Source organism: Mirounga leonina, unplaced genomic scaffold, assembly GCF_011800145.1.
Source record: "Mirounga leonina isolate KUSES-001 unplaced genomic scaffold, KU_Mleo_1.0 Mir_200, whole genome shotgun sequence".
NCBI classification, from domain to species: domain Eukaryota; kingdom Metazoa; phylum Chordata; class Mammalia; order Carnivora; family Phocidae; genus Mirounga; species Mirounga leonina.
This window is the reverse complement of record NW_023270503.1, coordinates 23,019,093-23,041,240: the sequence shown is the minus strand read 5'-3', so window position 1 is coordinate 23,041,240 and position 22,148 is coordinate 23,019,093. Positions and strand designations below refer to the sequence as shown.

The following is a 22,148-nucleotide window of genomic DNA, read 5'->3' as shown; positions in this document are numbered from 1 at the left end:
CGGGCTCCCGGGGCCGGAGGATCCGGAGCGAGTTGGTCAAAGGCGAGGAAAGGGACCAGGGCGGATCCGCTTCCCCCTCCCCAGGAACGGGAGGGGGGAGGGGCCGCCGCCCCCTCCTCGCAGCTCCCGCCCCTCGCTTCCCCGAGCGCCGAGCGGAAATTACCCCCTCCCCCCGCGGGTCTGACCTGGGGACGTGGGCGGGGCTTCAGCCCTCGGCCCCCCGCCCCCGGCCCCTCTCCCGCCTTCCCGCCGGGATCCGAACGCTGCACCCCAAACAAAGTTCCGAGACCCGAACCCAGCGCTGGGAAAGCTGCGGTCGCCGGCCTGGGTGGGGCGGACGGAGGGGACTCCACCTGTCTGCCCCCGCGTCAGGGAGGGAGGGAGGAGGGGAGCGTTCGGATCTCCACCCGGTCACTCCCTCCCTGAGACCTCCCCCTTCGGTTCGCTCGGGTCTGCTCACGCTACCACTCCTCTTCCTCCTCTCCACCCCTCCCTCTGTCCTGGGGTCAGCTTGGGCCGGAGCCGCGCGTCCCCCCCTAGACCCCGAGACGGTCTCGTTCGGCGGCGGAAGCCGGGTGCGAGCCACCCTTCTCCCGTGGGAATCCCGAAACATGATTTCCTGCGGATCCCTCGTTCCCAGCCGCGGTCCCCCGTGTTCCTAGCTTCCCGGTCCCGCGCTCGCAGGGTCCCTGGGTCCTGGATTGCCCGGAGGCGGAGGAGTCTCCTAGGGCTGCGGCCGGGAAGGCCGAGACCCCTCACTTAAAGATCTAGGGGAAAAGCGCCTTTCTTTTAAAATCACCGGCTCGCGCGACCCCCGCCTGAAGACCCCAGAGTCCTCAGCTTCTCTTTGTCTATCTCGGCCGTCCCCCGCCTGTCAGTCGCTAGCAGTTAACCGGGGTAGGGTGGGCAAACTCTCCCCCCAGCCACGGCACGAATGAAAAATAACCGTACGTTTTACCCATAAAGAGGTGGGAGATTCTGGGCCCGACCACCCTCCCCCAGCCGGGGCCGGGGTAGGGGGATGGGTGGGGGCGGGGCGCCTCCCTTGGGGCCAGATTCTTGCCAAGGGGGAGGGGGCAAGTAGAGCTTCGGGAACGCAGCCCCCACCGCCCTGTTTTCCCCCGGGGGCTGAGTTGAATGCCCCCCCCCCAGGCTGGAGATTGGTGGGCTGGGCCGGGCTGGAGGGCCGATGGGCCCAGAGGCTTCGGGGGTCTTCCCGAGCAGGGTGGGTGGGGGCTTTCACCACGTGGCTTCGCCTTTTTTTTTTTTTCCGCTCCATTTTTTTTCAAGTCGATTTTATTTAGAGGCGGCGCCAGGGCGGCCGCGGAGAAACGTGACACACCAGCCCGCTCCGAGGGGTTTCGGACAGAAGGGAAGGAGCAGCGCCGCGTCGTCCGCCTCCCAGCGCGCCGCGGGCACTTCTCCCCGGCCTCCCCGAACTCTCCCGCGACCTTTGCGCGCCCTCAGGCCGCCCTCCCCGCCGCGGGCTCCGGACAACTTCAGGGGTGGGGTGCAAAGAAAGTTTGCGGCTGCTGCCGCCGGCCTCCCGCCTCTCGGCCTAGGAGGCTCGCCGCCCGCGCCCGCCCGCTCGGCCTTGCCAGGGACCGCGTCCCGCCCGGAGACCGCCACCATGAACAAGCTGTACATCGGCAACCTCAACGAGAGCGTGACCCCCGCGGACTTGGAGAAAGTGTTTGCGGAGCACAAGATCTCCTACAGCGGCCAGTTCTTGGTCAAGTCCGGCTATGCCTTCGTGGACTGCCCCGACGAGCACTGGGCGATGAAAGCCATCGAAACTTTCTCCGGTAAGAGTGCACCCACCTCCCCGGAAAAGCCACAACGAAATCCCCCAACAACGGAGACCTGCTCCTCTTCTCTCCTTGCCCGCCAACTCCCCTCTCGCTCCGGCCTGCGGGGCTTGGCCTCGGCATCGACCCTCCGCCCACCTCCTTCGACGCCCCCTCCATCCCCGCTCTCGCCCCTCGCGCGGAAATATCCTGGACCCCCCTCACCCCTTCCTCCCAGCCCCAGAGCAGAAGCTGGAGGCTTTAGTAAGGCCGCCCCTACCCCCCGCCGACGGGGCGGGGGCCCCATTGGTAGTGTGTGGGGGGGTCCCCACTCAGGCGGCTCCCGTCGGGGCCTTATTTCCATGCCCGCCCCTCCCTATTCGAGGCTGGACCCCCTCCCCCCAGCCCCCCAGCGCGAACACCCCCAGCTCCCTTTCCTCCACCCTAGGCCTTTCCAGGCGGGGAAGAGGTCCCCGCTCCGTCCCCGGTCTCCCGGGTGCCCAGTGGGGACGGCAGCCTTCGGGCAGGGCCGGAGAGGAAGGGGGTCCCGCCTCCCGCCCAGGGCCTGGGCTTGAGCCATTTTGATTTGAAAGTGGGGCGTGAGCGGGGTGGCGCGGCGGCGGCGGCGGCGGCGGCGGCGCCGGGTCGCCATGCTGCTTCCCGAGACGCCCAGGCTGGGCCGAGAGGCGCGCGCCGCGGCCGCGGGGGACCCTGCCCGCGGGGCCCCGCTCCGCTCCCCCAGGGCCTCTGCTCGCCCCCGGCCCCGACAGGTGAGCGCCCCGCCGCCGGGAGCCCTGCCCCGCGGCTCGACCGAAAACTAAAGTTTCATTCTGCACCCCTCCCCCGCAACACACTTTGGGACCAACGGGGAGCCCTTTCTCTCCCGGCCCCAGCTCCCCAGCTCTGGGAGCCGAGTAGGCAGCCCGCCCACACAAACGCCCTGGTCGCCCCATTCCCAGATCGGGCTCCCAGAGCGATCCACTACCCAGCTGGCCTCAGATAACACAACAAACCGAAAATTAGCAAAACACAATAACGAATTTATAGATTCCACCATTCCCAGAGCGACCGTTTCGCGTCTGGCCACGGAACCCACTGCCTGGATTCCTAGGCAGATCTCAGATCCCAGTAACTCCTGAATTATCCTCTTGGTCCTTTTCCCACCCCACACCCCTGTTGCAGCTCTTATATTGCCTTTTTTTTTTTAATCTTTAGGGAAAGTCGAATTGCAAGGAAAACGCCTAGAGATTGAACACTCAGTCCCCAAAAAACAAAGGTAGGAAAGGGCTCTTTGAGAAGGGAGGCAACCTGGGGGCGCTTAGAGGCTGTGTTAAGGGGTCCATAGTGTCTCCAGTGGAAGAAACCCATTACGGGCCTTCCCACCCCCCACTCCGGATGTTGGGGGCAGGGAGGGAAGATTGGCTAAGATCTTGTAATGGGTGGTTTACAGCTTGTAAAAAATAAGCCGGGGCTGGGGTGGGCTGAGAGATGGTATTTGGAGAAGTAAAAGGGAAAAAATCAATAGGAGAGAAACCTTGTGGATTTGTTCAAGGTGTGGGGGGGGCCATTTTTGTGAGGAAGCTAAAAATCTTTGAAGAGTTACAACTCCTGGACATTTCTGCAACTTCTAGCAGGCCTCCTTTTCTCTTTTATTCCCCCCACCCATCCCATAATTCTTAAGTGGATTCGGGGGGTTCCCCTTCCACATCCAAGGGGAAGTGGAATGAGTTCCTGTCCCCAAAAGAATTCCCTTTTGCTTGTGCTTTATGTATATTTCTGTAACAGGCAAGGGCATTTTTTTTTTTCAGCCACCTACCCCTAGTCCCTCACATCACACATCCTCCCATCCCAACTGGATTTTGCAAAGAATATGCTTTGCCTGTGCTATCCTTTCCGAGCCCCCCCACCCCCACTCCTTCAGTCCATTGTTACAAGGGGACCATCTGGGGTGAGAGCTTTGTGTTCAGGCTGTGAGCTGGGGCTCTTTGGAGGGTCTAGAACTCCCTGGATGAATAGTGAGAGAGAGAGAGAGAGAGAGAGTGATTGTGTGTGTGTGTGTGTGTGTGTGTCCCAGTACCTTTCTATTCTCATTTAAGCAAAGTGGGGTACCTCTATCATGTTATCCCCAAATCTGATTCATGGTGGATTTCAGATCTTTCATTGAACCCTGGGCTGCAAAGTATAGGGGCAGAGTCTGTCTGCTTTCTCATTTAAACATGTTGACAGTGCAGAATTTTCCCTCATGTTGCAGCCCCCAGGAAATCTTTGATCCTCTTGTTACCCCCTCCCCTCCCTAGGTGTGTTCTCCCTCTCATTTCAGCTGGAAACTTGCTGCATTTGGAATAATCCTGGCCTTTTCTGGGTGGGAAGGTGGAGGTGGGTGGCTCTGTATAGTTTTTTTGTTTTGTTTTGTTTTGTTTGAGCCTGTGAAGTTTAACTGTAAAGTTTAAGTGAGATAAAAATCTGTTCAGTGGGTTTAGCTTAAGATATTTTAAGTAACTTAGAACTGTTGTATCTATAGGTGATCAATATGGCTTGTAACTATGTTTATAGAGCCTGTGATTTAACCTCAAGCACTTCAAATACTCTTATTGGAAAGGCAATTAGAGTTAGGAGTAAAGAGGCAATAAAATCAGAAGGAAGAAAAAAAAGTCTTATTTATTATTTTGAAACATTTCCTGGAGATGGGCCTGAGAGAAAGATAACTGACAACAGTAGATTTGTTGAGAAGATTGTGGATATTTGAACTGAAAGCTGAGTGTTTGAAACATGTTGATGAGAAATGTCCAGAATAATTGGAATTCTGACATACGTGGGATTTTTTTTCCCTTTTGCTCTTATGGATGGTTTAAATTTTAAAGGGAATGAAGTGAAAGCGAGAGAAATAGCAAAATGTGATGAGTTGGGACCCAAAACATTTATATTTTAATTTCCATGGTGCTCTGTATTTATGGATCTTTTCCCCCTAAGCCATCTGCTTGCTTTCAAGCCATTTTTAGGCTCCTTCTTGTTCCCTCCAAAATGCATTACTTAGGGCGCTTTTGAGTTGGGAAGGGGTGGGGTTTGTGAGAAGAGTGGGTACAAAATCTTCCTTTCCACATCCATATTAGATTCCATCTTTTGTGTGTTCTCCCCTTCCCTGAAATAATTTTTTGAGCACAAACACGGAGTCAGTTTTGTGTGTGTGTGTGTGTGTGTGTGTGTTTGTGGGGTGGTTGAGAAGGCACTTCATTTTTCTAGAGTGAATCAATTTTTGAAGTTTTAGGGTTTAAAAAAAGAGTTTGTTTTTATGAAGTAAGTTTGCTCTATCATTTTGTGTTCTTTGAAGGAAGCATTTTGTGGTATGTGTTTTTAGTCTGTCTGAAAACTGTTCAGTTGGTCTGTTACTGGCTTTTTCAATCTCATGGATGTATAGAACAGGAACTAGTTAATTAAATATGACTAATACATTTTAAGCTAAATGAATGACTGTGCATATGTATTTTGTATGTATATACTCTTGTTTCCACTGTTTAAAAAAATAGAAAAGAAGTAACTTCCTGATGCACTCAGTTCCAAATGAGTTACGACTTTAAACATTTCTAAGAGATTCATAAAAATCTAACAACCTAAGTGTTCCTGGTTTTTGTTTGGTTGTTTTTTGTTTCTTAGAGGGGGGAATCAAACAAAAAAGTAATATTACAGCAGTTATTTTAGCATCCTCTGATTTTTGAAGTATTAATTTTGTTCTAACTTTGTATCTATTTGATAGATACACTATTTGTACCTTTTTAAGAACCCAAGAGACTGAGCACCATGCATTTAAAGTGAAAACATTAATTTGAAATTTTAAAATGGATGATACTAAATTTCTTCCACCTTCCCAAACCCTCTCTTAGACAGCGTTGGAATTTTGGCTAACAGTTTTGGCTTTTTGTTGAGAATTTGTATATATTCACTGTCAAATATTAGGACAAAGGAGAAAAGCCTAAAGCATTTTTAAAACAGTTGTGGAAGAGGTTTGTACATGTGTTTTATTTTGAGAGACATAAGAGTAGTTAAGGTAAGGGGGGGGTCCCATTTTAGACTTGTTTATTTTGAGAATTGCCTTGCTTTTTAAAGGAATTAAGCTTGTATTTCATTTGCCACTGTGTGTGCCTTTTTCTAGAGGAATGTGACCTAAAGATAGCATACCTACTGTCAACTGCTGTCATCAAAATAAAAGGTGTTGCTGTTAAGAAAAAAATGCAAGAGATGTACTGCATTTCTCTGCATGAAATGTGTTCGACTTAAAAGACTGATTTTCTTAGGCAGGTTAATGGTTGTTCTTTTCTCTAAGCTGACTTAAAATGAGGTGGGCTAAACACTTTACCTTGATTTTCCAAGTATTAAAAAAAAAAGAAATTGGTGTCAGAGCCATAGAAGTGTGAGAACTCTCAGAAAGGGCTTAAACTTTATTCAGATTTTACAGTCTAATTTCCTAAAGTTGGCAGTTTTGGAAAATCTATGTGAAGGGATGTCTTGTAAGTGGCAAAAATAGTATTTTTAATTTTAAGTGATTTGCTCTGAAGTAATTGGATCACTGAACGTTTTCAAAACAAGCAAAAAGATTTTGCCTTCAGAAATGGACTTGTCTTTAATGAAAATTGTTCTGAGGGGCTGAAAATGAATTATAGTAAGGGGGTTAAGAAGCAAGGGAATGTCTTAAAAAAACAACAAAGGAGTAAAAAGTACTAGAGTGGGAGGATTTTCAGGCGCTTTTACTTATGTGGTTATAGTTGAAAGATACATCTGACCTGTATTCACCCAGTTAAGATTAAAGTAGAAACAGTTTATGGTACTTTCGGTAAAAGGTTTTCTTAGTAATAATAGGTTAGTTTTTTTGCCTTTAAATAAATTTTAAAATGGTTGATTCTTAACATTTTTCTGCACTGTTTGGAGGGAAAGTGGAAATCAGTTCACTCAACATTTTAGTTTCCACCTAGAAAGTAGATCTTACAAATTCATAAATTATGTTTTCTTCACTGCTAGAGAATCTGTTGTCCTTTAGTGCACAGTATTTCAAGATGCTTTCCTAAAGGACAGTGGTATTTGTCCATTGGAAGAGTGGTAGGTTCCTAGAACCCTTTATTTTCTGACCGAGAGTAGAAGGATGAAATTTTACTCTAATGCTTTCTCAGATGGAGAACCTTGGGGGAAAGAAGGGGAAGAATTGTAATTCCCATCACTAATTTATTCAAAGTATAGTTAACTGTTCCAAATGTAAAGTTTTAATGGCACAGCTTTTGGTGGAAAAGGAGCAAAACATTATTATAATTATGTTTGAGAGATGAAATACATGACATTAGCCATTGGAAGAATCTTGATTCGAGGGTTCTGAGCTTCTAATCTTTTTAAATTACCTTAATATAGGTCATTTGAATCCTTTTGTATGTGTTTGGGTACTTTTAAGGCTTATTTTTTAAGGGTTTATTCTAAACTTTAATGTGTAACAGCCAGTTGACAAAGATACTATTGAGATAGGCTAGTGAGTCTACAATTTTAAATTATTTTTTAAAATTTCAGATGTGGTTTAGTTGAGTGAAAAGGGGGGAGACCAGCAAGTGGTGTGTGAAATTTGGGGATCTTTTTTGCTGAAGGTGGACATTGGTTATATCTCTGTTGGTTTTTGGTGGTGGTGGTGGTGTCATTAGAATAAATGTATGAACCAAAGACGTTGGAAGAACAGACATTTTGTCAGCTGTTAGGATTTGAATTCCGTCTTGTTCGCTCCCCATCCTCTTTAAAGGTTCTTAAAATGTGGCTAATGCCTTCCAGAAAGTGCAGCTTAGAATTTGGGATGGGAGTGTTAGGGAGAGAAAAGAGGAAGAAAAAAAGCAGCAGGGGAGACTGGAGAAATCAGACGAGTTAGTCCTGGGTTGGAAATTCCAGACGGGGAAAAAAGAGAGAGAGAGAGAGAGAGGGAGAGAGAGATGGGGGTTGGGTGGAGTTCCCGCTTCCCTTTTAAAGAGAAGCGGCTGGAGGCGCACAGCGACCCACGGGAGAGGGGGTCGCAGACAGCAGCTTTGGAAGACGGGTGGGAGCCTGGGCGTAGGGCAAGGCTCCTTCGGCTGTCGGAGTTGCCTGCCTTCCCTTCCTCTTTTTCAAAAAGCCGAGAAAGTCGCGGCGGCGCTGGAGGCGCTTCCTGGAGAGCCCGCGCCCGCCCCGCTGCCCTGACCCTGCCCGGCCCGCTGCGGCCCCCGGCGGCCCCGCAGTCCCTGCCCGCGCCCCCGCGGGCCCGGGGCTCCGCGCAGGGCTGCCTTTCCCGGGGTCCCCGAGACCCCCGGCCGCGGCGCGCCGGCAGACAGCCTCACCCCGCTCCGGAGAGCCCCAGATCCCCGACCTCGCCCACGTGCAGCGGTCCCCGGCTGCGGGCGCAGCCCCTTTGCAGCGCCCCGGCTGCCTGCAGACCTTCCCATTCCCGCCCCGGCTGCCTGCAGACCTTTCCATTCGAAGGCAAAAGCTAAAGGCCAAGGCGGAGTGAAGAGGGCTGGGTGAGGAGGGTGGGGAGAGAGGAAGGGGTAAGGAGGAAAGAGGACGAGAGGTGGAGAGAAAATGGAGGTGCACATAGTGGTGGCCCTCTCCCCGGAGCTGGGGCCCCTTGGCAACGGGGCATAGAGCTGGAAGAGTTAACAGGGTCCAGTAATCTTTAGAAAATGGCCAGTCTCCATGTCCCAGAGGCAGACTGAAACAATAACAAAGCGGGGGAATAGTAACCAGAGGTTCTAGGGTGGGTTTTATTCGTGTGGTGAAAGAGAGAACAACAGGTCCTCCGGTGGGCCACTGACTGGGCTTGCAAGACGCTTCTTAGGGTCCCAGCCAGTGTTTGACTCCATGTGAACCGCCAGATTTGCACACCATTTCCACCTGTGCTGAGCACAGTTCCTCTCCTCGCCCACACTTTTTAAAATGCCTGTCAAAACAAAAGCAAGAAAAGGTCTCAAAAAACATGCACTCAAGACAGTACATGCTCTTTTGGTTACTGATAAAAATTTGATTTGGCTAGCGAAAGATCCAACCGGGGGAGCGTCTGTGATAACATACCATCCCGAGGGGGGCACTGCCAGCAGGAAGATGCTCAGCCCCCAGTTTGCAAACTCCATTCCAGTAGAAGAGCTTGGGTGTGCCCTCAGGTTGTGTTCAGAGGGGGCTCTGTCCTTTTTTAGTGAGTGGGAGGGGTCATCCTAGTATGGAACAGGCTGAGCCAGCTTTGTAAGGCCTGTTTGCAGCTAGTAGGTTTGCAGTAAATAGTTGGAAAACGAAGGCACAACAGGCTCCAACAAGCTTTTACCCTAAACACAGACCACTGAAATACAATGTATGTGGATTATGGGCAAATCACAGGAGAAAAGTGGGTCTGGGCCTCATCATTTTCATGCAGTTGGAGGAAACCTGATTGCAAAACACTGAAATGTGGCTGTATACAGAACCCCCCGCACGCCCCCCCCCCCCGCCCTGAAATGCAGTCCTATCGCAGAAGTCCAGTCTTCCAGGATTTGATGTTCTGGTTGTACGGCAGAGAGCACAGAGCATGGTAAACCATTAGTACAACTGCTTTTGAATGAAATAACAGAGCAAATAGCTGGATGATAAGAATTTTTGACTGCTATGTCAAGGTGTTTGCAGAACCCCTACAGACAAGTGTGATTATTAGACAAGTGGCATTTTGGTGGCTAGAGGCACATAAGGGACCAGTCAGGATGGATGGATGGGTGTGAATTCTGCTTATAGTTTAGGGGAGGGGTGTGCAGACATCCCTCTTTGAGAGGAGACGGCAGAAATGGGGGACCTCTTTCCCACACCGTGTCTGTTCGATGGATTCTAGTCAGCCCTCTACATATTTCTGTAGGAAAAGGGTGAGGAAAACTTCAATTTTCATTCATGTTGAGTTAGTTTCAGTTGAAAAATTAGTCCTTCATCCAGATGTTTTGACCACTTGAAATGGAAAATGTTAAGTCTGAGTGAAATTTGATTGGATAGTTTAGTTGATTGGATGTAGTTAGAATCTCCAAGAGGAGAAATCAGGATTCAGGAAGAAGTTGTTCCATGTAAAGGTTGTGTTTGTGGGGTCTGAGTTCTTTGGCAGCAGGAGTTGGGTGGACAGGAATCATTCTGAATTCCTGAGGCTCCAGGAGAGAGGACGCTCTATGGGGTCAGGGTCTCCTGACCTACCCTAGGTGCCTCCTTCTACCTTCTTTAGGACTATGGAGGAAAGGTCTCTCAGGAGAGCTCAGTGTTTAAAAACAAGAGCTTTGGAGCCAGGCAGTGACTGAAACTGCAGAAGTTAATCTTCTTAAGCCTCGATTTCTGTAACTGAACTGGTGTTATTACACATTAACTATTATTATTGCTATTGTTTGTTTTAGATACGGACCTCTCTGCCTCCTGTCTTTGGACTGTGGCAGCTTGGGGCATAATCTAAGGCAGTAGGTAGGGTGTTTATCCTTCTGTGACTTTGGCATGGAACAGTGATGGATAGGCATATTGAAGGGGACTTAGGTGTAGGGTGCTTTGATAACCTGCATGCTGAAAAGAAAAGCCACCTTTTGGGAGAGGGAGATGAAGGTCACCAGGGCAGTCCTCCCAGACCCCCTGCATTATGGACCCCATCCTGTCAGACAAGAGACTTGAAGAGATGGTGGAGAATGCTACTGCTGATTGTTCCTTAGGGGACTGGGCCATATATTCTGTTGTTGGTGCCATGAACCCAGGCCAGATGAAATTTCATACTTGGGGGCTACCGTCAAAGGTGCATGTAGGGCAGGGACATTGGTGAGAGAAGAACCGCCTTAATTCTGGCAATGAGGTAAGTGTTATAAAGATTCAGGCTGAAGGGGACTTTGAGTCCTTGGGGGTCAGAGGAAGGAAGAAATGAGAGCAGCTTCTCCCACCTGGTGGGAGATGGGCATGTTTGCCTTGATGTTCAGCTCTTGGTAAGCTAACAAAGTAGCCTTTCAGGAATTGGGGATCCCTGGATGCCCAGGAAGTGACCGCATACATTGTTCCCCTTATAGAGGGCACAGCCCCAGTGGCTTCACTTGCCCTGGCCCCATGGACTGGAAAGAGAGCCCATCTTGCCACCCACTTCCTCTCTTTGGGCCTCCCTGCTGAAAGGGTGCACACAACACCCACTCGCACAGACCTATTGCCCCTTTCGAAATCTCAGTCTAGGGACTGAGGATTGAACCTTCTCAGTGGGGTGGGGAGAGGAAGGGCTTCCAATCCGGATGTGGCTTTTGGCCATTTAACAGGCTTGTGACTTTAATCAGTTACTATAAAGGGTTTTACAATTAGTTTATGTGGAATGATGTGTGTTGCCTCTTTTCTGGAGTGCCGTCTGGGATTGCTTGGGGCTCCTCAACTTCCCATGAGGTATTCTGAAGCTGAAGAGGACAAAATGAGGGGAGGCAGGAACTAAAGTGGGGGCTGTCGGGTGGATTAAACTTGGTGAGGATGTCTGTTCAGGGCTAGAAATATTTATTCTACTTCCTCCTCCAGGTCTCTGAGTTTCTTGGGAGGAGAAGTCCGACTGTAATAGAGCAGTTGGTTTTGGCAGGATTTGGAGACAGACCCCGAAATTAAAGAGTAGAGATGATCCTTCGCAGACCAGGCTGTTGGTGCCTGCAGCCAGTGTGCTCTGGGTAGCGACTAGACAGAGGATGTTGGCTTGGGGGGAAACAGCGGGATTCCGAAGATATTCTCTTGACTCCTTATGTCGAGTGTCCACACCAGCAACTTTTTGTTGAAAAGAAGGGAAAATCTAGCTCACTGTAGTTAATTTGATCTAGAGGGTTTTCCTGCCTATGGTTATCACCATTTGATTCAAAACTGCTGCTGCTGGCTTTTTAGAATAGGGTAGAGTGATACCCACCCAGAATAAGCTGGAGGCAGGCAGGGGGAATACGACGATCTTCACAAACATCCTATGTCTCTCTGAGATAATCTTTCTTTCACTTTCCTATGCTTGTCCCTCACTGACTATCTTGAATGAGTAGTTTGCTAAATTTAAACTTCTAACTAGAGGAAGAATGGAGCCTGTCTAGGCTCAGGTTCCTTTGCTCTCTTCAAAACATCCCCTGGTCAGCAACTTTAGCTTGGGTTGGGGGGGGTGCTTTGCCACTCAAACATTAGCCATTTTTGCAGGGGGGAGGAGAGATTTTAAAAATGACATATTTACAACCAAATTCCACGTAAGAAAATATTTAAAAAGATGGTACGGCTTGGTGTGATCGCTAGCATTTTGCTGGGAAGTTTGGTACCTCTTACAGTGGGTTCACTCACGCCCGCGTATGTTCATCCACTCGTTTTTATGTATTCAGAGTCTTCTACTGCGTGCCACGCCTCCGCCAGGTATTAGAAATACAATGAATGACAAATGAAAGACTAGTATTAGAGATAGAAGGAAATACAACTTCTCAGTTCATTTTCCTCCAGGAGCTTTTAGATTTTTAACTTGCTCCTTGGTGTTTTAAGAGAATTTTAAATAAAAAAATGTTTTTAAATTTTTTAAGTTAAAAATTATTTATCGGGGCGCCTGGGTGGCTCAGTTGGTTAAGCGACTGCCTTCAGCTCAGGTCATGATCCTGGAGTCCCGGGATCGAGTCCCGCATCGGGCTCCCTGCTCGGCGGGGAGTCTGCTTCTCCCTCTGACCCTCCCCTCTCTCATGTGCTTTCTCTCTCTCAAATAAATAAATAAAATCTTAAAAAAAAATTATTTATCTATCTACTTATTAATTTTAAGATTTTATTTTTAAGTAATTTCTTCACCCAACCTGGGGCTCTGATGTAACAACCCCCAAGGTCGAGCTGTGTGTTCTACCAACTGAGCCAGCCAGGCGCCCCTAAGTTAAAAATAATTTTAAGTATTTTAAAATAATTTCAGTTAATTAAATACCTCTTAAATATCTAAATAATTTTACGTGGTGAGGCATACATAACATGACATTTACTGTTGTGAGCATTAAGCGCGCAGCTGGGTTATGGAGAACATTCACGCTGTCATGAAGCCAGCACCTGCATTCATCTCTAGAACTCTTCATCTTTCAGGACCGAAACTGTACCCGGTAAACGAACTCCCCCACCCACCCCCGCCTCTAGTGGTATTCAAACCATTGCCAGTTTTTCTTTTTCCTTCCTACATGGTGGTCACCTCTTCATCCTTCCATAAATACAGGAGTCTTTGCCTGACCCCTCTCTTGCATTAACACTAATTATTTGTTGGGTTTTTATTGAGCACTGTTGGGTTTTTTTCAGAGTGGGGGAGAGAGACAAGGGTTGAGAGAGGGAGCTGCACAAGAGAGGTGCAAGATAAAAATCTCTGCCCTCCAGCATTTTCACTTTAGAGCTAGGAAGAGCTGTGGGACAGCAGAGGCCAAGAGACTATGTATTAAAATGGGAGGCACACAACCTCAGGGACTAAAATAGAGGAGGGAGGCTTTGAGGGAGCTAAGCTGTGTTTTGGAGGACAGGCAGACAAAATAGGAGTGGATTAAGGAGAGCATGATGGATTGACAGGGAGATGTTGACGGGAAGACAGTTCATCTAGAAGAGAGGGGTGGCATTGTAGTGAGGCCCTCAGGCAGGTAGGGCAGATATCCCTGTTTATTTCCCTTATAGTGCATCTTCTTGGCTCCAGAGCTCTGCTCAAGGTGACTCAGGTCAAAAGATGAGCATTTATTGAGTATCTCGTCACATCCCTGAATCCTCATAAAGAGCCCTGTGCAAGTGATTTCCTTCTACAGAAGAAGCTGAAGCTCTGAGCGGGTAAAGTAACTTAGCCAGGGTCAGCACCTTGAATAGGTGGTAGTGCTGGGATTCAAACCCAAGCCTTTCCACCTCTAAGGCTGAGCTCTCTTAGAAGGTGGGAACAGGTGATCCTCTAAAGTTCGAGGAAATTGAATCTTATCTTGAGCTTTTCTGGGGGGAGTGCGTAAGTAAGTTTAGCAAATAAAAAATGTGCCTAACATGAATTTCACCCTGTTCTGAGCCTCCTTCTTCCCCAGGTGTTTTATACCTGCTTTGCATTTTATTTTCCTCTCACTGTTGGGATTTTCAGGCAATCTTCAGTGGTTAAAAAAACCCCAGAAAATTCTCCTCTTGTCTGGACAGCTAAGATGGGAAATGGGGATTCTGTTTTTAGATAGAAAAAGACCCACAGAGAGGGAGCTGAGCAAAGTGGAGAAGGACTTGGATGGGGTTAAAGTTCAGGTATCAGCCTCAGCTTGCTATCTCTCCAGATGGGTAAACTGTGGGATCCGGGGTCCCTATCTTTTCCTGGGCCTCATTTCTTCATCTTCAACATCCCCATCTCCAGAAACCCCAGGAAATGAGCTAGGTATTTTGAGTTTTAAGGGCCTCCATTCATCCTTTGGCATTCTGATAGGCACCAGGGCTGGAGCCTTTGGCTGGTATCTCCTCCCCCGCCCCCCCTGCTTTGTTTGGGTTCAACCCCAGGGAACATGGGAGGCTGGGGGGAGGGGCAGGGATTGAGATGCTTCTCCCACCCACCCCCTCCCCCTCTTAGCAGGAAGGGACAAAGAATTCACCTTTGTTGCAAAGCCTACAGAACCATAATTCATAGCTTATGTATGCTTTTGAGGAGCAAGAACCTAGGCACCTTCTTTTTGCTGAGAAGCAGGAGGAGCAGGCCAGCTTCATGGCGTAGCCACGCTTGCTGGCTAGTGTGACCTTGGGTTAGTCACTTAACCTCTCTGAGCCGGTTTTATTTTTTTTTTTTTTGAACTGCAGAATGGAAATAAAAAATATTCTCATTTTTTTGGCGGTTCAGAGGCTCAAATCAATCTCTTGTCGCTGTTCTGGGTTCATAGGAGGTGCGGGTGTAAAGAAGGACTTTGTAAACTCTATAAAGTCCGTGCAAATGTGAGTTATTAATGATTATCATTAACTGATGACACCCCAAGAGGACAAAGAAGGTCCTTCTCACCCCCAGACAAATGCCCTACTCTGCATGGGGGTGCGGAAGATGGCTCTTGGATTGTAGCTTTTCTGAGGAGGCTCCCGGGACGTCCCGGGAACAGGGTCTTTTTTCTTCAGGCCCGGAAGGCCCTTGCGTCCCGTGCCCCCAGCCCAGCCCAGCCCACTGCCGGGCCTCAGTTCCTGCCTTCGCAGTGGGAGGCCTCCCTGGCCTGGTCCTGCCTCCTCCCCGCAGCCCGGCCGAGGTCTCTAAGGAATGCCGCCTCCCGGGCCATTTTCTCCCCTCCAGCTTCTGCGGCCCCACTTCCAGCCCTCTCCCGGCCCCCTACCCCCAGCCGGTTCCCACTTAAATGCTTGCAGGCCTGTTTGCAGGCGGGAAGCCCCCTCCCCCACAGGACCACCTCAGTCACAGCCCTGACCACAGGGAGGTCGGGTCTGGATTTACTAAAGGACCCCGGAGGGGGAGCCTGCCCCTCGCTGGCTGCCTGGCTCGCTCATGGGGTCGGGTTTCGGCCGGTGGCTCTGGAGAGAGAGACAAAGGGCAAAGTCCTGTCCCCACCCCCACCCGGCAGCCCGGGGGCGCTTGTCCCCTCCCCCTCCTAGGCCCCGCCGGGGAGCCCAGGGCCCCCTGGGCCGGGCGGGACCGGCCCCGAATGAGTCGGGGTACCGAGGGGGTTCTGGCGGCAGAACATTCTAGGCTGCCGAGCCTGCGGCAGAGAAGGGGGGCGGGGACCCGGGGGGCATCGCCTGCCCCCCTCCCGGAGCCCTGCCGACGCGGCCCACCCAGCGGCTGGGGTGGGAGGCCGCGCGCTCAGCTTTCCCTGGGCGAGGTGAGGGGCTGGGGGAAGGGGCCGCCCGCGTGGGGCGCAGGCCCGGCGACGCCAGCGCGGCCGCTCAGCTGCTCAGGCCTTCTCAATTGCCCGTTCATGAGGGCTCCCCTCCTCCCCCCAGCTGCTGCCAGCCCTCCCCCACCCTCAGCTGCTGCCGCCCTTCCCAGGCACCTCTTTCTCCTCCGTTGCCCTGCCTGCCCCCGCTTTGGCGGCCCTCCGCGGCGGAAGGCCCTGCCCGCCACCCTGGGTCTCCTGGCGTGTCTGAGACCTTGCTTGCTGCACCATCTTGGAAGGTGCTGGTGCAACTCCTGGACGCCATCCCTGGGCTGGGAAGAAGGACCTACCAAAAGGGCATCTGCGCCTGCCTCAAGGCAGGGCCGAAGTCGGGATGGGTGTCCGTGTCCGAGGAGAGTTGTTGTGATAACTCCCCACCCCACTAGGAAGAGACAGACACCAGCCTCCGGAAGTTTCTGACTACCAACAGGTCTTTGTGGGCAGCTGGAGGGGAGCCATGCCTTGAGCTGGTTAACCTCATGCCGGAGGGACACAACGAGCACTCCTTTCCACTAATAGGATGATCGGTTATTATTTTTAATGTTTACTGGGATACATTCGCGTCCTTTCACAGGAAACACTGCTGAGTCCAAGAATTACGCTAAGTCCCATAGGGTCGTTTTCTCGGTGGGCAATTGAGTTGTTGAAGACTGATTTCTCTTGAGGCTGGTCTAGTTTCCTTACCCTTTCTTCTGAGAGCTTCACCGCAAAGTCCTGTCTTGAACTGGGCTCTCCAAGCTTGCCGTTCCCTCCTGAGGGAGAGACTCAGCCTTTCTCTAGTTCCGAGGCTTGCCCCCATGATGCTTTCCACGGAGGGCCAGACCCTTTGGCTCGTAAGCTTTCTGGAGAAATGCTGACATCTCCCCTGGGGGGTGAGCGTTCAGCCAACATCTCTGGTGACGGTGGGGCAGGAATAGTCTTTCTAGCCCCCCTTCTGCCTTTTCCTCTCAGAGTGTATTAGCTCCCCCCCTCCCCCCCGTGAAGATGCTGGAAGTGCTTCTCACTGCTAGCCTGAGAAGGATGGCAAATGATGTCTGCAGCGGTTCATTTCTGATCCCACACCATCGCTGCCTCCACCAGGAAGGCTGCGCTGCTCACGTTGGGTCACCTCTTTATCATTTGTTCCCCACAAGTTAGGTTTATGCTGAAGGCTTCTCCCCACGTCCCCATACCCAGATTCTCCTTCCTCCCACTTCACCCTGCAGAGCTCACCGGGCCAGCTCCCACTCTGAGGAACCACTCAGGTGAAAGAGCACAATTCCGAGGCAGAGAGCAAGGTGGAGAGGGGGAGAGGCAGTTGGCCCAGGCCGACTTGAGATTTGTCTGGAAAGAACTCCACTGTCTCAGAGCTTCTGTTTTGGCTTCCTCTCTGGTGCTGCCCAGATGGGCAAGAAAAAAAAAACGTGGGCTGTCTTGTCAAACCATTTATTTCCGAGATGAGTGAATTGAGTGAAGTATTCATCCATGAGGTTTGCTTGCTAACACCGGTTAGCGCCTTCCCCACTCCACGTCTCACCTTTGCTTCCTTGCCTGTCCCTAAACATACACGAAATCTTGCAAGAATTTTTGGTGACTATCCTTTTACACTGCTAACATTTCTCTGACAGGCATCCAGCCGTATTATAGTATAGTTAGCTCTTGTGTGAGTTAAACCCTGTGCCCAAATTAGAGCCGCATGCAGTAAAAGCCAGTTGGCATGCACTTAGCCATACAGAATATGGGCATTTTTCCTGCTGCTGACATCGGGGCTATACAAGCTTCTGCTGTGTTAACACTTCTTGTCAGAGAGAAAGCAGCAAGGTTTGGTGGAGATGAGCATAAACCAGCCTGGGAGGAGAGCTGAGTTCCGGTTCTACCTTAGCGTCACCAAAGGCTCATTTCCTTTCTTCTGAGCCCTGGTTTCTCCAGGCGTCAGTCGAAGGTGACTGTTGAGGAACCCCTCAGGCTCGAGGGGCTTACCCCTCTCCCGCCTCAGTGTATGAATCTGATTTCCTTCGACTGGAACTTGCTGGTGCTGGGTTCACGTTTGTGTGGGTGTGCGCATGCGTGCATCCTTAGTCATGTGAGCAGCCTAGCGACCCCTCCCCACCCCCCACCTGCTTTTCTGCCTCTAGGTAGGCTGGAAGCATATTAAACATGATACAGAACCTTCCAAAGGTGTGTGTGTTGCGGGGGGGGGGGGGGGTATGGTTCATCCCAGAGTCTCTCCTGGAGATTTGATTTTCCTTTCTCCTTGTCCCCAGCATTAGCACAGGAGTCCGAACAACACACGTGGGACAGTGCAGGGGTGCTACATACATTTGAAAGACCATGTTCACGGGACCACAGATAACATCGCAGTGGTGTCCCCTGCCTTCCAGTTGCCCCTCCTCCACCCAGGCATTCACCTGGGCGGTGGTGTCTGCTCTGCCTAGTCCTGTACCTTTCAGTAGGTTCATGTTTTCCTTTCCAGCCCCTACCCTGCCCATCAGCCCACCCGACAGCCCGCCTGTCTGGCTGCCCTGCCTCTGGATCAGCCTGGCACGGAGCCCTGGGCATTGGGCCAGCTCCTCCCCCCCTTCAGCCCCGCCCCCTTTCTCAGCTACCGCCGTGCCTGGAGCGTGCCAGGCCCGCCCCCTTCGGAGGCTTTCCTGGACAATTACTTTCTTCACCTCTGCACCCTAGAGGGGTAAAGAGGCAGGGTGGGGAAGAAGGACTGGGTCAGTGGTGATCTTACGGAAAAGGCAGGGGTTGGCACTTTAGGGCGTTTGATGTGTGATTTCCAGCTGGAAAAAACTGGGAGGAGAGCCAGCTTCGGGAGGGTGCTTCTACTCCAGCGTCAGCGGTCCGGGACTCTCTTGTTGAAGAGTCAACAGGATCAGCCAGGGATGCAGTGGACAGCCCCCCCGCCCACTCCCCAGTTAACCTTGTCCATTCCCTTCTCCCATCCCCAACCAAATGGGATCCCCTACTGGACTGTCAGCTCCTTGAGAGCAGGAGGCATGCCTGTCGCCATCACCTTATGCTCTGCACTGTAGCACGGTGCCCAGCCTCATCCAGTAGAAATGCATTGACAGCCACATATGTAAGTAAATTTTCTTTCTTTTTTTTTTTTTTTTGGCTTAGATTCTTTTTAAAAATTTCCTAATAGCTATGTCAGAAAAGAGGGAAAATAATGTAAAAGATTAATTCTAAAATTAATTTAGAAATTCAAAGTATTATTAATTCAACATGGAATCAATGTAATAATGAGGTTTTATTTTTGGGGGAGGGGGGTACAAAGTCATAAGGAATCCGGTGTGTAGTATTTTATACTTAGAGCCTATTCCAATTCAGATGCTAAGTTTGCATTGGGAACATTCAATCAGCATTTTATAATTTATAAAGATTTTATTTATTTGATAGAGAGAAGTGAGAGTGCAGGAGCTGGGGAGGGAGTTGCAGAGGGAGAGGGAGAGAGAATCCCAAGCAGACTCCTCACAGAGCATGGATCCCGAGGCGGGGCTCGATCCCAAGACCCTGAGACCATGACCTGAGCTGAAATGTAGAGTGGGATGCTCAACCGACCAAGCCAAGCAGGCGCCCCCCGATCAGCATTTAGATTTCACAAATTTTACAGAGGAAAAGTTAAATTACATAAACACCTCTAAAACGAGCATTCTGTTCGTCAGTTGCAGTAGCCACAATTTAGTGGCTCAAAAGCCACATGTGACTGGTGGCTACTGTGGGGTGGACAGCAGGGGCCCAGTGCTTAGTAGGTGCCAAGAAAATCTGTGGAATGAAGGACTGCAGCAGCTGGACCACAGAAACCTTGGGGCAAGTCATGGTAGTGAGTTTGTGGATGAGAATGAATGCAAGCAGGGTGCCCCTGCAGGTTTGCAACCTTTGTGGCTCACTCTCGTAAGACATGCAGGTAACTGCTCCAGCTGGTCCCCAGCCAGGCTTGTGTTCTCATCGCCTTGGGTTAGTTTCTTACCAGCTTTTCGAGGAGTTGCCCGTAGGCTTGAGCCAGGACTGGGGCATCAATGTATAGTAGATGTGTGGGAGGATGTCTTAAATTTGGACTTACGGGTGGATTCCAAAGTCTTCATAAACTCCTGAGATCTTGAAAGTGTGTGCAGAATGTTGGCGCTTTTCTGGTGTAGAGTGTTTGTAGCTTTTATCACATTCCTAATGGGAACGGAGTATCGACAAAGGTGTGTGTGTGGGGGGGGCTGTTAAGAACCACTTATTTAAGGGACGTTTGGGTGGCTCAGTAGGTTAAGTGTCTGCCTTCGGCTCAGGTCATGATCCCAGGATTCTGGGATCAAGCCCCGCATCAGCTCCCTGCTCTGTGGGGAGCCTGCTTCTCCCTCTCCCTCTGCCTGCCGCTCCCCCTGCTTGTGCGCTCTTTCTGTCCAATAAATAAAATCTTAAAAAAAAAGAACCACTTATTTAAGATCTTTAGTCCATAGAAAATTCCTCAGATTAAGAAAACCTTTTCCTGGGACACATGGGTGGCTCAGTCGTTAAGCGTCTGCCTTCGGCTCAGGTCATGATCCCAGGGTCCTGGAATCGAGTCTTACATCAGGCTCCCTGCTCCCCGGGAAGCCTGCTTCTCTCCCTCTCCCACTCTCCCTGCCTGCTTGTGTGCCCTCTCTCGCTGTCAAATAAATAAAATCTTTAAAAAAGAAAGAAAGAAAGAAAGAAAGAAAGAAAGAAAGAAAGAAAGCAAGAAAGAAAGCAAGAAAGCAAGAAAGCAAGAAAGCAAGAAAGCCTTTTCCTATAGGTAGACAGGGTTGATCCCGGTCTGGGAACACAAGACCTTGTAAAACAGACCAATCCTGGTCCTTGTTTCCCACATGTGAGAAACTGAGGTCCAAAGAGTTGAAGGTTGGACTTATCCAAGGCCACACAGCCTGCTTGTCAGAAAATCACAGCTTGGGGGAGGGCTGGAGGTGCAGGATCTAATCTGGAAATCCCAGCTTAATCCTGGTTCTCTGCTGAGATGAAAGTCCAGGTTTGACTCTTGATCAGGGGCCCAAGCTTGACAAGATTTCCAAAACCTGTTGCTGCTTCCTTCCCACTCCCCCCACCTTCTGCTGGTTTACCCCACCCTGGTTTAAAGGAACTCCTCCTTCTGGGGGGAGGGGGGGAATGAGGTCCCTTCCCCTGGGGCTGTGGGGGTGGAAAGAGGAATAGAGCACTCCCTGGGGCAGGTTTCAGCCTTTTTCCAGTAGAGCTGGAGTCCTTGTACCTCCTGTGCATTCTGCCCTGCAGGGAGGCCCCATTCTGAAGGCTATCATTTGTGCATCTGCTCTTCTCAACCCTGGACCCCAGGCCCCTGCCCCCTTCCAGTCCCCAGTGGGCTCATCACCAAGGCTTACATTCTTGCTGATACAACACCAACTGGAAAACCTCATTAGTTAGATCCATTAATTTGGAACCTGCTATGACTTTAAAACTGTCTAAGCTGGAATAATTTGAAAAACAATTTTAGGGGCACTTGGGTGGCCCAGTTGCTTCAGCGTCCGACTCTTAGTCTCGGCTCAGGTCTTGATCTAAGGGTCCTGGGTTTGAGCCCTGCTTAAAACAAAAGAGTTTTAATTATGGAAAAAAATGTGAACAAAAAGGTGTAAAAGATAATGTAATAAATCTCCCATGTACCTATCACCTAGCTTTAAAAATACCAACTCATATCCAGTCAGTGTTTATTTTTTCTTCACGCTCTAATTATTTTGAAGCAAATCCTGGACACCTTATTTTATCTGTAATTGTTTATCTCTCTCTTTAAAAAAAAAAAAAAGATTTTATTTATTTATTTGTCAGAGAGAGAGAGCACAGCAGGGGTGGGGGGGAGTGGCAGGCAGAGGGAGAAGCAGGCTCCCCGCTGAGCAAGGAGCCCGATGCGGGGATGCGGGCTCGATCCCAGGACTCTGGGATCATGACCTGAACCGAAGGCAGACACTTAACCAACTGAGCTACCCAGGCGTCCTGTCTCTTTTTAAAAAAATATAAGAACTTGAGGGGTACCTGGGTGGCTCAGTCAATTAGGCATCTGACTCTTGATCTCAGCTGAGGTCCTGATCTCAGGGTCGAGGGTTCAAGACCTGCATTGGGCTCCACACTGGGCATAGAGCCTACTTAAAAAAAAATAAGAACTTGCAAAATCATTGATTCTTAGTTAACAGTGTTATCCAGTATCTAATCAGTGTTCAGTATGCCATTAGAATCACTTCACCCACTTATGGAAATATGCAGCTGGGAAAAGTTCCTAGCTTAAGGAATTACAGGTGGGACGTTTTGATTTATTGGACAATAGTACCCACTTACCCAGGCCCACTGTTCACTATGTTGTATGAATTCTGAATATTTTTTTCTTTAAAGATTTTTTTATTATTTTATTGGAGAGAGAGTGTGAGCGGGAGAGCATAAGTGGCGGGGGGGTGGGGGGGCGGGCAGCAGAGGGAGAGGGAGAAGCAGGCTCCCCGCTGAGCAGGAAGCCCAACTTGGGGCTCGATCCCAGGACCCTGGGATCATGACCTGAGCCGAAGGCAACTGCTGAACA

The 22,148-nt window shown here is 50.2% G+C and overlaps 1 protein-coding gene across 2 annotated transcripts in view; it reads left to right on the top strand.

The window, feature by feature from the left end:
- The first annotated feature begins 1,630 nt into the window (after positions 1–1,630).
- IGF2BP1 (insulin like growth factor 2 mRNA binding protein 1) overlaps positions 1,631–22,148 on the top strand; it is a 39,500-nt gene continuing 18,982 nt past the window's right edge. For both annotated transcript variants that reach the window (XM_035027385.1, XM_035027384.1), the window contains exons 1-2: positions 1,631–1,805; positions 3,003–3,063. In XM_035027385.1, the coding sequence (XP_034883276.1) occupies positions 1,631–1,805; positions 3,003–3,063 (236 nt within the window). The remainder of the gene's footprint in view (positions 1,806–3,002; positions 3,064–22,148) is intronic.